The sequence below is a fragment of the Salmo salar genome, chromosome 24, assembly GCF_965601325.2.
Source record: "Salmo salar chromosome 24, fSalSal1, whole genome shotgun sequence".
In the NCBI taxonomy this organism is placed as follows: domain Eukaryota; kingdom Metazoa; phylum Chordata; class Actinopteri; order Salmoniformes; family Salmonidae; genus Salmo; species Salmo salar.
Window position 1 is genome coordinate 14,417,510 of NC_138314.1, and position 16,946 is coordinate 14,434,455.

Below are 16,946 nucleotides of genomic sequence, written 5' to 3' on the forward strand. Positions count from 1 at the left end.
AATGTGCTCTTCTGACGTGTAAGAGGCCAGGGTTCAAACCATGTCAGTCGCCCGTGGCCTATGTTAAAATACCTCTCTCCACTCTGTCAGGCAGCAGCAAATGGCAGACAGACTTCCTGGCTCAATGTGCATCCGCTCATCCTCTAATGGAATTTTCTTCAACCAGCCAGAAGAAGCGGAGAGTGATGGGAGCAAAATAACAAGGACTGCGGAAAACAAAACTGCGGGGATGTTAGGCTGTTTCCGAGTCTCACGCAGAGAGGCACTCCATATTTTACTTTCAGTTGCTTCTTAGATTGCCTCAGTGTTATGAGAGCGGCGATTGGGATTCAGACTGGGTTCATACCGCTACTGAACGCCACTCAGGGTGTCAGATGACACCACTGCGTTTCTCCTGATGTGATCCCTCTCGTGACAGGTGACAGCTTGCAACCGCCAACCGTTCAGCTCCAATGGCAAATCTCCCAGAACCTCAAAGCTCTCATCCCCAAAATGTTTTCTTTGCAATGGCTTGGGGAGAAGATCTTCATTAGTATGGCCTGTTTACTTGCTGTTTCTGTCCATCTGTTGAGAAGAGGCAACATGGTTTACCTGTGGAGATCACACTGGAAGTATGACACACAGATACAATTAAGCCCCTACAATGTCACTGTGTAGCAGGGTTTAGAATATCCAAACCAGAAACGCTATGAGACTTCATACCTACAGTCGTGGCCAAAAGTTTTGAGAATGACACAAATATGAATTTTCACAAAGTCTGCTGCCTCAGTGTCTTTATATATTTTTGTCAGATGTTACTATGGAATACTGAAGTATAATTACAAGCATTTCATAAGTGTCAAAGGCTTTTATTGACAATTACATGAAGTTGATGCAAAGAGTCAATATTTGCAGTGTTGACCCTTCTTTTTCAAGACCTCTGCAATCCGCCCTGGCATGCTGTCAATTAACTTCTGGGCCACATCCTGACTGATGGCAGTCCATTCTTGCATAATCAATGCATGGAGTTTGTCAGAATTTGTGGGTTTTTGTTTGTCCACCCGCCTCTTGAGGATTGACCACAAGTTCTCAATGGGATTAAGGTCTGGGGAGTTTCCTGGCCATGGACCCAAAATATCGATGTTTTGTTCCCCGAGCCACTTAGTTATCACTTTTGCCTTATGGCAAGGTGCTCCATCATACTGGAGAAGGCATTGTTCGTCACCAAACTGTTCCTGGATGGTTGGGAGAAGTTGCTCTCAGAGGATGTGTTGGTACCATTCTTTATTCATGGCTATGTTCTTAGGCAAAATTGTGAGTGAGCCCACTCCCTTGGCTGAGAAGCAACCCCACACATGAATGGTCTCAGGATGCTTTACTGTTGGCATGACACAGGACTGATGGGAGCGCTCAACTTGTCTTCTCCGGACAAGCTGTTTTCCGGATGCCCCAAACAATCGGAAAGGGGATTCATCAGAGAAAATTACTTTACCCCAGTCCTCAGCAGTCCAATCCCTGTACCTTTTGCAGAATATCAGTCTATCCCTGATGTTTTTTCTGGAGAGAAGTGGCTTCTTTGCTGCCCTTCTTGACACCAGGCCACCCTCCAAAAGTCTTCGCCTCACTGTGCGTGCAGATGCACTCACACCTGCCTGCTGCCATTCCTGAGCAAGCTCTGTACTGGTGGTGCCCCGATCCCGCAGCTGAATGAACTTTAGGAGACGGTCCTGGCGCTTGCTGGACTTTCTTGGGCGCCCTGAAGCCTTCTTCACAGCAATTGAACCGCTCTCCTTGAAGTTCTTGATGATCCGATAAATGGTTGATTTAGGTGCAATCTTACTGGCAGCAATATCCTTGCCTGTGAAGCCCTTTTTGTGCAAAGCAATAATGACGGCACGTGTTTCCTTGCAGGTAACCATGGCTGACAGAGGAAGAACAATGATTCCAAGCACCACCCTCCCTTTGAAGCTTCCAGTTTGTTATTCGAATTCAATCAGCATGACAGCATGATTTCCAGCCTTGTCCTCGTCAACACTCACACCTGTGTTAACGAGAGAATCACTGACATGATGTCAGCTGGTCCTTTTGTGGCAGGGCTGAAATGCAGTGGAAATGTTTTTGGGGGATTCAGTTCATTTGCATGGCAAAGAGGGACTTTGCAATTAATTCCAATTCATCTGATCACTCTTCATAACATTATGGAGTATATGCAAATTGCCATCATACAAACTGAGGTAGCAGACTTTGTGAAAATTAATATTTGTGTCATTCTCAAAAGTTTTGGCCACGACTGTATAGTAGACAAGGTGCACCAGAGTCTCCGTACTTAAACAGATAAGGTGAAATGTAAAAAAAAGAAAGAGCCAGGAATATAAATACAACCCAAAACTATCATTAAGAGCCAGACTTTGAAGTCGGTCTGGAAAGTTTAACAGCAAAATATCACTGTCTGTGATTAAAGACTGAAAACTTCCAAGAGCATTCACTTGATGAGTTAAATAAAGGTTAAATAAAAATAAAATAAAAAATGAGACTGCTGAGATCTCGGAAAATCACATTTCTGATAACCCATTGTACCCTTCATTTCTGATAACCCTTTCCCCTTTAAAAATGTCACAGACAGGGGAAATGTGTTATAGTCTGCTAAATGCATTGTACTATGTCATTTTAATAAGAGCATCATTGTCTGATACGTTCAATCGGATGTCAGTTACAATCAGTGCTGTAAAGTACTTAAGTCAAAATATTTTAAAGTACTACTTAAGTCGTTTTTTTAGGTATCTGTACTTTACTATTTCTATTTTTGACGACTTTACTTTTACTCCATTACATTCCTAAAGAAAATAATGTACATTTTCCCTGACACTCAAAAATACTTACCAGGACACGAAAATGGTCCAATTCACTCACTTATCAAGAGAACATCCCTGGTCATCCATACTGCCTCTGATCTGGAGTACTCACTAAACACACATGCTTTGTTTGTAAATGATGTCTGTGTGTTGTAGTGTGCCCCTGGCCATCCGTAAAAAAATCTGTCTGATGTGCTTATTATAAGCAATTTGAAATGCTTTATACTATTAAGGTATCTTTACTTTTACTCAAGTATGATAATTGGGTACTTTTTCCACCACTGGTTACAATAGTGGGAGACTTAACTGACAGATTTATTTCTGATGTGTGATCCACCACAGACGTCACAGATGTCATTAAAATGACATGGAAACGATGTTGATTCAACCTGTGTGCCCAGTGGGAAGACTTAAAATCATTTAGTGAACGGCCATCAATGTGTAGTTGAAAAGCTATATTTGTTTGTTGATAGATTTTGTATTTACAGAGCTGACCCCTTCCTCTGCAGGGAATTATAACAGTCTAGAGAACTGCTATAGTGGCCAATAGTATCTGTAAACCTGTCAGTCCCAATCAGTTTCAGTCTAATTCTGATTAGGTTATAAGGAAAGTGTATCTAATGTGCTTCTCCAAATGAGGATAATTCCAACAGTGATTTTAGACCTGATATCCTGTAAAATGATCAGTACAAGGGAAATGTAGACTGAGTGTACAAAACATGCTCTTTCCATGAGATAGACTGACCAGGTGAATGCTATTATCCCTTAGTGATGTCACTTGTTAAATCCACTTCAATCAGTGTAGATGAAAGGGAAGAGACATGTTAAAGATTTTGTTTAAGCCTTGAGACAATGCCCATTTACCCTCTGAATGGCACACATACACAATCCATGTGTATGTGTGCCATGGATTGTGTATGTGTGCCATTCAGAGGGTAAATGGGCAAGACAATATATTTAAGTGCTTTTGAACAGGGTATGGTAGTAGGTGCCACTGTTTGTGTCAAGAACTGCAACACTCCTGGGTTTTTCACATTCAATATTTTACTAGCCAAGTCAGTTAAGAACAAATTCTTATTTTCAATGACAGCCTAGGAACAGTGGGTTAACTGCCTTGTTCACGGGCAGAACGACATATTTTTACCTTGTCAGCTTGGGGATTCAATCTTGTAACCTTTCGGTTACTAGTCCAACGCTCTAACCACTAGGCTACCTGCCGCCTCAATAGTTTACTGTGTGTATCAAGAACGGTCCACCACCCAAAGGACATCCAGCCAACATGAAACAACTGTGGGAAGCATTGGAGTCAACATGGGCCAACATCCCTGTGGAATGCTTTCGCCCCCTTTTTGATTCCTTGCCCTGACGAATTGAGGGCAAAGGGTGGGGTGCAACTAAATATTAGGAAGGTGTTCTTAATGTTTTGTACACTCAGTGTACATATCTCCAATGCAATGCTTGTGCCATAGAAGTAGAATGCAGACGTTATACTGTATATGTCTCTCTATGTCTTGTACCACTGCCTTTTCTCTGCTGCTCGCTCTACTCTGTCATCTTGAGAAATCCACATCCAGGCTGGTATTTTCAGCACCTTTAAAGACAGAGAGTGTAATGATGCACTCCCCATGATTCTCACAGCCCATGAATGTCAATCTCCTGTCCCTCTGTATGGCCTCTCCTCTCACCTACCACTCTCTGTCTCTTTTTTTTTGTCTGTCCGTCTCACTCTCTGTGTCTGTGTCTGTGTGTGTGTGTGTGTGTGTGTGTGTGTGTGTGTGTGTGTGTGTGTGTGTGTGTGTGTGTGTGTGTGTGTGTGTGTGTGTGTGTGTGTGTGTGTGTGTGTGTGTGTGTGTGCATGTCTGTGTGTTTGTCCTCTAGGGCTGGCGAAGCCCATGGGGCTGGTGGAGGGGCCTGGGGGTCTGGGCCAGGGAGGAGCAGCTGCCACTCTGGGGGACGACAGCCATGTTGACGGGGACGGGAAGTACGAGGAGTACGGCTACAACGCCCAGCTCAGTGACCGCATATCCCTGGACCGTAGCATCCCAGACTACAGACCCAAAAAGTAGGTTTGACTTTATTTATATATTCATTTAGTATCTTTTATTATATTTATTTGTGCAAAAGAAAGTAACATTGTCTGTAGGTAATAGAAGAGCCAACTGAATTGAGGTAAAACAGTGAGAACCCCAAAATGGGTTTTTAGATTTGTCTTGTCTCCGTACAGTAGCTAGGCCAGGGCAGCTGCATAAGACATGAGTATTTCTTACATGGAAAGACATTGTCCCAGACAGCCAGAGAAGATGTTGATAGTGGGGCGGCAGGCTAGTTAATAATGCAATAAAAGAGAGAGTCCAGCAGTATTTCTTATGAAAGAGACCGTGGAGACCCCAGTAGGAATATTAATGGCCTTTTAGAAAATGAATCTTATATTTAGAATGTGGGACTACATCTGTGATACAATGACTGTGAGGGAATAATAAGGCATGCCACTGGTGTTCAGATCAGCCCGTGTCAGAGAACAAAAACAGACAGACAGAGAGAGACGTCCAGAGACTTCTTTGGGCTTTGCTGTGGATAACAATTCATTTCATCCACATCCGCTTTGTAATCCCCTTTCTTTCATGCTGGAAAATCAACGAGAGGAGAGAGCGAGCAAGGGAAAGAGTGAAAAGACGGGTTACTAATTAATAACCAGCTGAAAACTGCTTGGTGGAAAAGAGGATTTGAGGAAATGATTCTTTATGAGGAGGATAATGTCTACAGGAAGTCAGTGATGGCGGTTTGATAATGTCTACAGGAAGTCAGTGTTAACGGTTTGATAATTTCTACAGGAAGACAGTGTTGACGGTTTGAAAATGTCTACAGGAAGTCAGTGTTAACAGTTATATCACGTCTACAGGAAGTCAGTGTTAACGGTTTGATCATGTTTACAGGAAGTCAGTGTTGAGGGTTTGATCATATGTACAGGGAGTCCGTGTTGACGGTTTGATCATGTGTACAGGAAGTCAGTGTTAACGGTTTGATCATGTTTACAGGAAGTCAGTGTTGATGGTTTGATCATGTCTCACTGGAAGTCAGTGTTAATGGTTTGATCATGTCTAAAGGAAGTCAGTGTTGATGGTTTGATCATATGTACAGGGAGTCCGGGTTGACGGTTTGATCACGTCTACAGGAAGTCAGTGTTAACGGTTTGATCATGTTTACAGGAAGTCAGTGTTGATGGTTTGATCATGTCTCACTGGAAGTCAGTGTTAACGGTTTGATCATGTCTAAAGGAAGTCAGTGTTGACGGTTTGATCATATGTACAGGGAGTCCGTGTTAACGGTTTGATCATATGTACAGGGAGTCAGTGTTAACAGTTATATCACGTCTACAGGAAGTCAGTGTTAACGGTTTGATCATGTTTACAGGAAGTCAGTGTTGAGGGTTTGATCATATGTACAGGGAGTCCGTGTTGACGGTTTGATCACGTCTACAGGAAGTCAGTGTTAACGGTTTGATCATGTTTACAGGAAGTCAGTGTTGACGGTTTGATCATGTCTACAGGAAGTCAGTGTTGACAGTTTGTCTAGACCGTTTACTTCTATGTATTGTTTACTCCCTCGTGATAGATAATCATACCGCCAGTCCTGTGTTTGACACTAATGTAAGGGGCAGCTGTATGTTATGTATACCCTGTGGAAATAATAATGATTCATGCAGTTCTATGCTGTGTGTGGGTGTGTGTGTGTGTGTGTGTGTGTGTGTGTGTGTGTGTGTGTGTGTGTGTGTGTGTGTGTGTGTGTGTGTGTGTGTGTGTGTGTGTGTGTGTGTGTGTGTGTGTGTGTGTGTGTGTGTGAGAGAGAGACGTGTGTGCCTCTATTTCAACACAATTGTTCACGCCATTAACAAAGATATGCCCTTTCTTTAGATGTAAACAGGTCATTCCAGAGGGTGAAAACCTTCCCCAAAGCAAAGCAGTTCATAACAACCATAGACACACTATTTGATGAAGATACAGTGGGCTCCCTATGCATAAAGGAAATCAATATGTTTAAGCTTAACATATCCGTGTCTTACTTACTGCGTGTCTTACTTACTGCGTGTCTTACTTACTGCGTATTATTGCACCATGGCTGGAAGGAAATTAACATTGTCCCTGCACATTGTCCCTGCACTTTGAACGACCTTGTTTGGGTAATTCATTTGACATAGGTAGCAAGATGTCTACTGATTGGAACAAGACAAGGACTTTGATTGTAATCAAAACATGGGTCCTTGGTGCAAGAAAGGGATAGGGCTATTTTCACACCATGTGGGTGCATTGCATTGCATGTTGGACTGAATTGGCTGTGCAGAAACACACAAGACACACCTTCAATATACTGATACCATTTCCACACTACTGAGCTGAGCCAAGCCAATCTGTACCGCATTGGCCTGCTTATGCGTCCGCCTTGGTTTCTGAAACATTGCCTGAAAGGACAATGTGAAAAGAAAATACCTTAGCCAGCAAAGTATAGGATTGGGGTCTGTAGGATAGTGTGGAAAGGGTAACACAAGACACCTTTGGTCAAATGCCATAATTGCACAGGAGTCATGGGGGGGGGGGGGGGGGGGTGCAGGATTATTGAATGATCTCTACATCCACACTCCTCATCACCTCTGTCTCTGTATTACACTGTCTTTCTCCTTTTGTAGGGTTTTAAGATCTACCGCCAATCTATTCATTCTAATTACAGCCCACTATCAGCTCATGGTCAAATCAGGACTTGTCAAGACGGACCATTTCCCTAAACCCTTTTATCCCATTCCCCGTCCAGTGGTCTGAGCTTTATGTTGCCAATCCTTCCAGCGGTGACATTTTCCAACATTGATCCAGAGGAAGTTAACTTGAGGCTTTATTATCCCATCCAGGAACTGATGTCACACCACACCATGTTGCCCATCCTTGGGTTGCCTGTAGCACAATGCTGCAATACTATGTCTTAGATAAGGGATGGGCCAATAAGAATGATGCACTAGCTAGCACCAGAGGTTCACTGAGGGCAGAAGAGAATAGCATCTGAATGAGAAAGAAAATGAAAGACACTTCTAGCCTATACCTCACAGTCAATGTGAAAATGCAATTTCCATGCTGTTAGCTCTCTGTTGCTCTCTAGTTTCCCTAGTTTGGCTCTTTTAGCCCCTGATGAGAAGTTGTACAATATTTTCTATTTCAATTCATCTATATCATCTGTAATCACTTGTAGCAAGACATGGCACAATATTGCTCCTATATTCATTGAGATCAAGCAATGCAACAGATCTTGAGGTTGGTCTCCCCATAGACTTCCCCATAGACGTATCTGGGACTTGGAGAACTAGACTATAAAGCAGGAAGGTCACGCGGCTGGGCGCTACCTAATTTCTTAAGCCTCTGATACCCTGGAATGGGATCGCAAGGTCACCGCAGCAGCCATTTGTAAGTAAAAGGCTTTCAGCTGGAATGTTTCTCCCACAAAAGCTGAGTTTATCTCCTCAACAGGGCAGCGAAATGACAAGGCAAACTAATGTCTTTTTGAGAACAATCTTTTCTATAGGGGTAGAGTTGCTTTCATTTCCTGTGCAGCACAGGTTATCTCAGGTTAATGTGAAATTTCAAAGCGAATAACATGGCTGTGAAAAGCAGACGGGCCGGCCAGCCAGCGTCGCAGGCCGAAAAGGGGGTGTGATGGGAATAAGTCTTAATCTGGCGCTCTGTTTCTGTCACAGATCGTTCTAGGTTGAATTATGAGAGCTTGCCAGTGAGCTTAGTTCCATTACAAACAGATGAGTCGATCGCTCATACTGATATGGACCTACAAACCTCCTCGTTCCAGCAGACAGGCACAAATTTAAGGTTGAGCATTGTCCTAAATTGAATTCAGTAACTAGGGCATTGGAACTACAATATCACTTAACAACCTCGATACTGAATTTGCCCATAGACATAACTCAGCTGAAGTGATCTGGTGCCTTTCCCTGGCCCCTTCTGGCTTTTATTCTTATGGTAACCATATTCATACACATACTAGCCATGACAAATTAAACTAAGCCCAAATAAAACATACATCATTAGATTTGGCATGGTTGTCAGCTTGTGGCTGTCCCCCACTTAAAGGAAAACTATTGCACAAAGATTCACTTGTATTCACTGCCAGATATGGCTTCGTGTTTACGTATAATGCATGTATGGCTGATTGAAAGAGGCAGTGAAACAGCTGTGAAAGAGAACAAAATAAACTTGCTGAGAGAAAGGAATCCTTTTGGAAGGATTTCAGGAATACACTGAAAAGCTAATCAATCAAAACAGTCCTATTTGCTATTATTGAGGGGAAACATGGAACTTTCTGTATAGAAGCAAAAACAAACCTAGGAAACGTATATAAACTGATATGTAAACCAATTCCGATTTTCAATCAAATCTTTTCCTGACAGAATAAAATAGAAATTTACTGTAACTGAAATAATTGTATAGAACTTCACTTTGAACTTGAATAGGGTAATATACTGCAAATAATACATTAACAGTATGACCCATTTAGACAAAATAATGTACAGTACAGCTTCAGTTTTTTGTAGCTCGGTCTTGGAGCGTTGAAGGAGAGAAGGATTGTTTCCCCCTTTCAGTCCTGAGAACGGAGGCTGTAGGATTGTGATTTTGTTGTTAGTGAGGAGCAAAGATATGAGTGATCTTGCATAAGTTATGAACCTAAGTGCTCCATGATACATTATGGCCAGCACCCTAAAGGTACTGGCGGAAGCTTGCATGTAAATAGTGTCACCATAGTCCAACACACAAAAAAATGTCCCTTGCACAAGTTCCTTTCTAACTGACATAGAAAAACCTGATTTGTTCCTAAAATAAAAACCTAATTTCAGATTCTTTGCCAAGTTTTTAATGTGCTGTTTAAAATTGAGCTTTTCATTTAACCAGATAACATTTAACCATTTAACAAGAGGCACAGGAGTAAACAATTGTGTCATCAGCATACAGGTGGAGTTTTAAACATTTCTACCAACATCCTTTGTGTACAGTTTAAAAAGGACAGGCCCTAAAATGGACCATGTATAACACCCTTACAGTCTCTCCTCTCCATATCATTGTACATTTCGCTCCTGTCATTTCCTATTGCTGTGAGGTGAGAAACAGTTAGTGCAGGCCAAACACAAACGCACACACACATCATTGGTTTATGCAGAACTGACTGACTGCACTATTCTCAAGTTTAGGTGGGTAGAGAGGACAGGACGCAGAGCAACGCTGGGTTCCATCTGATGCGCAGGCACACACACCACACACACACACACACACACACACACACACACACACACACACACACACACACACACACACACACACACACACACACACACACACACACACACACACACACACACACACACACACACACACACACACAGGGTCAACGATTCTACCCCCAAGACATGCTAACATCCCCTGTTGTTGGTATTGGTGAGAGGTTAGCATGTCTTAGGGGTATGATCTTTCACCCCCTGTAACTTTCTCACTCATCATTATCCACAGTTCATTCACAATTATCCTTAATCATTGTAGCATCCACATTAATGTAGAAGTGTTTAGAAACATATCCTATTCTTATTTACAATAAAAGTGACTCCAAATCACACAATACCTTATTTACCATTAATTCTATTGGGCACAAAATAATATGAAACGCAACCGAAACTAACTGCAAATGCATCCAACAAGTTTGTCACAAGCTTGATGTGGTCATTGTGTAGTAGGAATATGAGACGAAATACTAAACTTTTGTGGGGAAAATTATGGAAACAATAGGGAAAAACAGTGCCACTGTCTGCCCCACGGCCGTTGTTTTTGTTTTGTTCATGAAGCAGAGCTGGGGATCCTCGTGCATCGTGGTAAAAAACATTGCAGCACTTATGCTGCTGTTCTATTACGCATAATGTCTGAGGGAAAAAACTGTGGTCGTTAGTAGTAAAGTCTTTGTTGTTTGTAATATTGCAAATGGACTGTGGCAATTTCACCATTAAGGATTACAGCTTTAAATGACTCATCTTGTTTGTGCCCTCTGCTCTCACCTACTCAGAGCCAAGTCGATTTAAGTTTTGAATTAATTTGTTGTGTTGACGTTTTGCCACCACCGCCTCATAAACCATTCATTTCAACCATAAGTGAGAACATTGTTGAAAATATAAACACATCTTATTGTGACTAGTACTTCATTAACACCTAATTGTGGTGCAATATGATTACACCAAAAAAATGGAAGATTAAATAACACCCCACGTCAATTGAACGCCTATTCCACGTCGGCTCAACGTAATTTCATAGAAATTATGTGGAAACAACGTTGATTCAACCAGTGTGTGCCCAGTGGGACAGCAGTTGAAATATAATTAGGATGCTGGTGGGGGATGGTTTACAAGATGTTCGTGTGTGCTGGTTGTTGCCATAGGAATTCGTTTCAGTATGACCAGCTTTACCTTTAGATGCCTGCAAAGCCTTATGCTACTGTGAAAGCCCTTGGGAAACGCAATGGGAGGAGTCAAAAAGACTGTGATGAACTGCATATAAAAATATACAAAATCTAAATGCTACTGTATGGTGCCTGTTTACGTGCTTGTGTACTACTACTGTGGGCGTGTGCTATTCATTCCATTAACTGGGTCATTGAAAACGACAACATGAAATTGGATTGCAATCACAAGAATCCCTGCTCCACAGCTCCAGTTACCATGCGTTGGTGTGAGAGGCCTAATCGGTGGCAGCAAGAGCGTTTTCTCTAGTTGAGATCCTGGGCTGTAGAGAGAGAGTTGTGGGAGATGGAGGGAGGAGGGATAGGGAGAGACACAGAGAGAGAGAGAGTGTTGGCTCTGGAGACTGGAGAGCGAGAGAGGGAAGCCAGAGAGAGAGATAGAGAGAGAGGGAGGAAAGCCCTAGCCCATCAGTGTTGGTGTCATTCCCAGCCCTGTTCTCTACACCTCATCTGCCTCTCACCTCCAGCTTATAGATCTAGCTAGCCAGGAAGGGGCTGCATCTTTCATCTACAGCCAGGCTGCAGCTTTCCCTTGCCACAACCCTCACATTAAAGAGTGTTCCTATTTCCCCTACTTTGCTTTGTCAGAAAATCTTTTGGGACTGTGGTATGCTTTGAGGGGAATCGACTTAAAACACTATTAATTCACTGAGCATAGAAACATGTATGAAGACTTGTGTAGGTATGCTCAGTGAATGAATAGTGTTTTATGTTTGAATGTTCTGAACATTCATTGTAGAAGGCAGAAGATATTTAAATGCAAATATTTTTGCATTTCAATATCTTCTTCCTTTTACAATGAACGTTCAGAACTTTCAAACAAGACTTGGTTTATTCAAATGAAAGAGGGCAGCTCACTTTTACCGGTTCACTGGCCAAATCCTGAATTGTGTTCCATAATTATAAAACCGTATGATTTGTTTCAATACAGGTGCAAGCAGTTGACTTACCCAGAGGACCTCCCTCAGATCTCAGTGGTTTTCATCTTTGTGAACGAGGCCTTGTCAGTCATCTTGCGGTCCGTCCACAGCGTGGTCAACCACACCCCTGCACACCTTCTCAAGGAGATCATCCTGGTGGACGACAACAGCGACAGTGGTAAGACGTCTAGTTCAGATGCTTCTTTAGTAGAACCATCTAACTGTTCATTCCCTGTGACTGTACTCAATCTAATGATCAATCAAGTGAATTTATAAAGCCCTTGTTACATTTGTCACAGTGATGCTACTGTTACCTGACCTAGTGTTTTGTTTCCCATATCTCATTCGAATAACCACAATCTCTGTATTACTGCATTACTGACATTTTTTTGTGGCTAATTGCTCCACAAACATTACCACTCCAATTCATTTTTGTCTCTTTAAAAGTGGAGGGTGGAGTCACAAACAAAGGATTTCATCTGTTTGTGTGTGGGAAAAGTGCCAAAGGAGTCAATTCCCTTATAAATGAAATAAACAGCCGTGATTGAATAAGTCAAGTTACACAAAATACATTTCTAACTTAAGTGTGATTCTCTCTTTCTTGCTCTCTCTCTCCCTCTCTCTTTCTCTCTCTCTCCCTCTCTCTTTCGCTCTCTCTTTCTCTCTCTCTCCCTCTCTCTTTCTCTCTCTCTCCCTCTCTCTTTCTCTCTCTCTTTCTCTCTCTCTCCCTCTCTCTGTCTCCCTCTCTCCCTCTCTCTTTCTCTCTCTCTCCGTCTCTCTGTCTCTCTCTGTGTGTGTTGGTTGTGCGTGTGTTCAGAGAAGAGAATGAACGAGGGCAAAGTAGAGAGGAATGGAGAACCCTTGGGGGTGTGCTCTTAAACACTGTTAGTGAGTTTAAAAATATCCAGAAAAAAAGAGAGGCCTCTACCCTCTGTTGAACTGATGTGCAGTGCACAGCCTTCATTGTGATTTGGTCGACATGGGGCTTTGGTTGCTTCTACACACCTGCATGGCCCGTGGCAGCCGGCCCCGCTCAGCCACGACTCCCAAAATCCTGCCTGTTTCAGAGAGGGACAATGAACTAGATTCCAACTGACACTTGGCCCTCCATCACTTGGCATGGAGCTGGATTTAAGACCCAGTTTCCCCCCGGCAGGCGTAGAGAGGAGGCACAAATAACATACTGAAAGAGGACCAAGTAAGAGTCAACATTGGCACCTGCCCACTCTCCATGTAGAGGCTCTTAAATAGGCATCCATTTAAACCAAACAAAGTAGGCACAAATGGCAGCCGCGGCAAAATACCAAACCAAGTACTCCCCCTATCCATCTACCCAGATATTTACTGGTTGTGATTGGTGATGATAATTTGTGCAGATGTTTAAGCTGTTCTCTCCAGTGACAGACTATTAATATGCAGGCTAGGCTACTTGACCTTTTCTTGCTGGCTATGCCTGTCACCTCTCATTTGACCACGGCTCTGAGATATGACTAGAGGTAAGGCACAGAGGCTCACTTGGTGCATAATGAATCACACACAGGGAACATCCCACTGGGCACAAACTGGTTGAATCAACGTTGTTTCCACGTCATTTTAATGACATTGCGTTGAACCAACTTGGAATAGACGTTGAATTGTCTGTGCCCAGTGGGATGTTTGCCTTGTCTTTGTGACATATCCTTTAGCTGGGACAGAGAGTGACATGTATTGGGCTGCTCCTTTGCCTTAGTGAGCGCCGGGCATGCGGGGAACTAAATGCTTGTTCTACCTGATGAAGTTTAGCTTGCTGTGTATATCATACAGTAACAGTCCCAAACACTCATTCATTGTTGCAGCTTAAATATTATCAGAAGGACAATGTTTAATAGGCCTTCTGGAATTTAAACTCCAAATATAGCAAGTAAATTAATAACTTAATGGTTCATATAATGGAAATATCATCCCAGCTGGCACATTTGGTTCCATGGAAGTTGTGGGAACTTACGTTTTTGGTTTCCCATTGGTTCTGGGAACGAAGCGTTAAGTTTCCTGAATGGTAAAACTTAATGTTTTTTTTATGTACTGAGAACAGAAGGGCAAATTTCACCTGTTCTGAGAACGTTTATTTTTAGATTGCAGGGAGGTTATGAGAACGTTTTACTATGGTTCCCTGAAAGTTTTCCTGGGAGATTCTATTAATGTTCTTAGAACTGAAATTATTAATGTTCTGAGAACATGTTTCAATAAGACTTTTAATAACACTGTTAGCTTAGTTTGGGTTAATTGTTTTGAACTCCAAGCACAGATAGGACACATGGAAATTCATTTGCTTAGGCATTAATCATGCAACATTTCTTGGTGAGATTCTGTTCTCTATCCATGGAATTAGTCCACCCAGGATGGAGCTAGAATGCCATGTTTTTTTAAACTCCTATAAAGGTATTGATTTTAGTCTATTCAAACAGACCCCATTTTAAAGGAAACAAGCACTCATTATTAACATGAGTTGTGGCCAGTTAGTGCGCACGGCCAACACACCTGAACCCACTTAACAAGATAGAAGATGGAGAAAGTTTGGTTGACGCTGAGAACAGTATGTTTCTAAATAAAAAGGTTTTGCTAGCTGGGCATCCTGCACCATTCCCAGAATCTTATGTTTTGTTTGTATGCAAAATAACCGTAGGACAATCACACTCTCACCAAGCTCTAGGAAACATATGGTTCTCAGAACGCTATGTGCTAGCTGGGATCTGTTGAACTGAAGCGAAATTGAGTACAGCTCATAACGTGACATGAGAGCTGAATTCAAATACAAGTGGATTGCAGTTGATCATCAAGACAAGAAATATGACCAATCTCACCTCCTCTCTCTCTCTCTCTCTCTCTCTCTCTCTCTCTCTGTCAGTGGTATAGGCTATATAAGTTATGTAATATATGACGTAACCCGCTGCCAATTGGCCTTAATCAACATGGCTACACACTGGCCTTTGATCTCTGGTGACCACACAGGAAGCATTTGGCAATAGGCATAGTCTAGAAGTCATACACGAAAATAAACCACTTGATATATGCAGATGAAAATGTGTAAGCCTTTAGACTGATCGAATAAAACCAATGCATGTGAGAAAAATCTATCAGACACAGCAGAAGGCCTCTCACAATCTGACCATTTCACCCTGAAATCCTTTGGCTCCCTGTATGGTGAAATATGTATTCATTCCATATTCACAGTATGATGGATAGTTATTTATTCTTTGCTGTTTTGCACCGTCGATCCCTTTAAAACATAGTCCATGGTCCATAATTCTCCAGTGCCACGGATGCAATCCACATTCTATTTGTTTGCTGGGCACCAGAGGGGATCCTATAACGTTTCTCCCCCCAGCAGAACAGCCATGCAATTATTGCACTTTTTGTTGGGTGTCATAATCTTTTAGCTGCATCAGTGGTGCCGCAGTTTTCACACAGCTCACAAGCCATTCTAGCAAACTTAAATATAGACAAACAGAAGAAAAAAAAGCCCAGTAAAAAACTTCAACTAGGGTGTAGAGGTCAGGTCACAGTCGGCTATCGCTACGGCCCAGAGTTTCCGTGGTCAGGTCACATGATCAGGGGAAAACATTTGGCTCTACTCATTGGTTGTCTGTTAGGGTCATATTGTAGTCAAAGGTTGCTTAAAGGCGCAATCAGCAGCTGCAACATACATGTTTGGACTTACAAATGAATGATATGTACCTATTCTTGAAGAATATAACTTATAATATAAATGCCACATGGGCTTTGTTCAACTGTCGTACCCCATCAGAACCCAAATATCAACTTGTTTTACCCCAATGTTTGTGAACAAACACTATGTAGCCACAACACATGGTTCAAACAATAATGTTTATAACTATAAACTATAATGTTTATATCATGGTTGGTCAATCCTTGCATAGCTCCATAGCTCTGCCTATGAATTTGAGAGTGATTACATTTCTCCAGCCGCATCCCTCAGCTTTTTTACCAAACCAGGGGTGCCGAGGCAGCTTTGTAAATGTTCTACTGATGATTGCCACTTTAATGATAGGCAGACCAGCTTTACCCATTCTGACAAAAAGCACTGAACACACCTCCAATGACAGCACCTCCTCTATCCAACTGAGACCTACAGATTAGACCAGGTGTTCTTTCAGAGGTTGATTTATGTACAGAGCAGGCGTGAGCTCCAGGCGTCAGCTCCAGGCATCAGATCCATTATGAAGCTTTGCTCGCCTTTATCATTCTCTCTCTCCCATAGAAGGTAGAGCACTCAGCAACCTTGGGGGGAGAACCTCAAACACTCACCAATCCTCCAAAAACATTACGTGGGCTCAGTCAGTCAGTTGGGCCATTTGTGGAACTGCTTGTTTACCTCACAGACTTTATTTACAGGTAAGACAGCGACACGGAAAGAAAGCCAGGCTCATCCCTTGGAGTAGAGTGAAGGGAGAAGGAGAGAATGTTTTTACAGTACAGAAATAATAAAGTAATCTGTGTTGTGCTGGGTCGTTCTAGTTCTACGTAACTCCTGATTCTGAGCTCTGTTGTGTTCTTCTTGGGGCAATTCATTACCCCATTTTTATTCAGACAAACAATGCTAATTGATTGTTGTATACCAGATTGAAACAACACTTTCTGCAAACTATGCATT

The 16,946-nt window shown here is 42.3% G+C and overlaps 1 protein-coding gene across 2 annotated transcripts in view; it reads left to right on the plus strand.

Moving 5' to 3' along the window:
* LOC106585080 (polypeptide N-acetylgalactosaminyltransferase 9) overlaps positions 1-16,946 on the plus strand; it is a 91,808-nt gene that overhangs the window by 12,440 nt on the left and 62,422 nt on the right. The window contains exons 2-3 of one of the 2 annotated variants that reach the window (XM_014170867.3): positions 4,710-4,893; positions 12,307-12,473. In XM_014170867.3, the coding sequence (XP_014026342.1) occupies positions 4,710-4,893; positions 12,307-12,473 (351 nt within the window). Of the gene's footprint in view, positions 1-4,709; positions 4,894-12,306; positions 12,474-16,946 lie in introns of those variants that run through there. The other variant, XM_082968511.1, reaches the window with a different exon arrangement.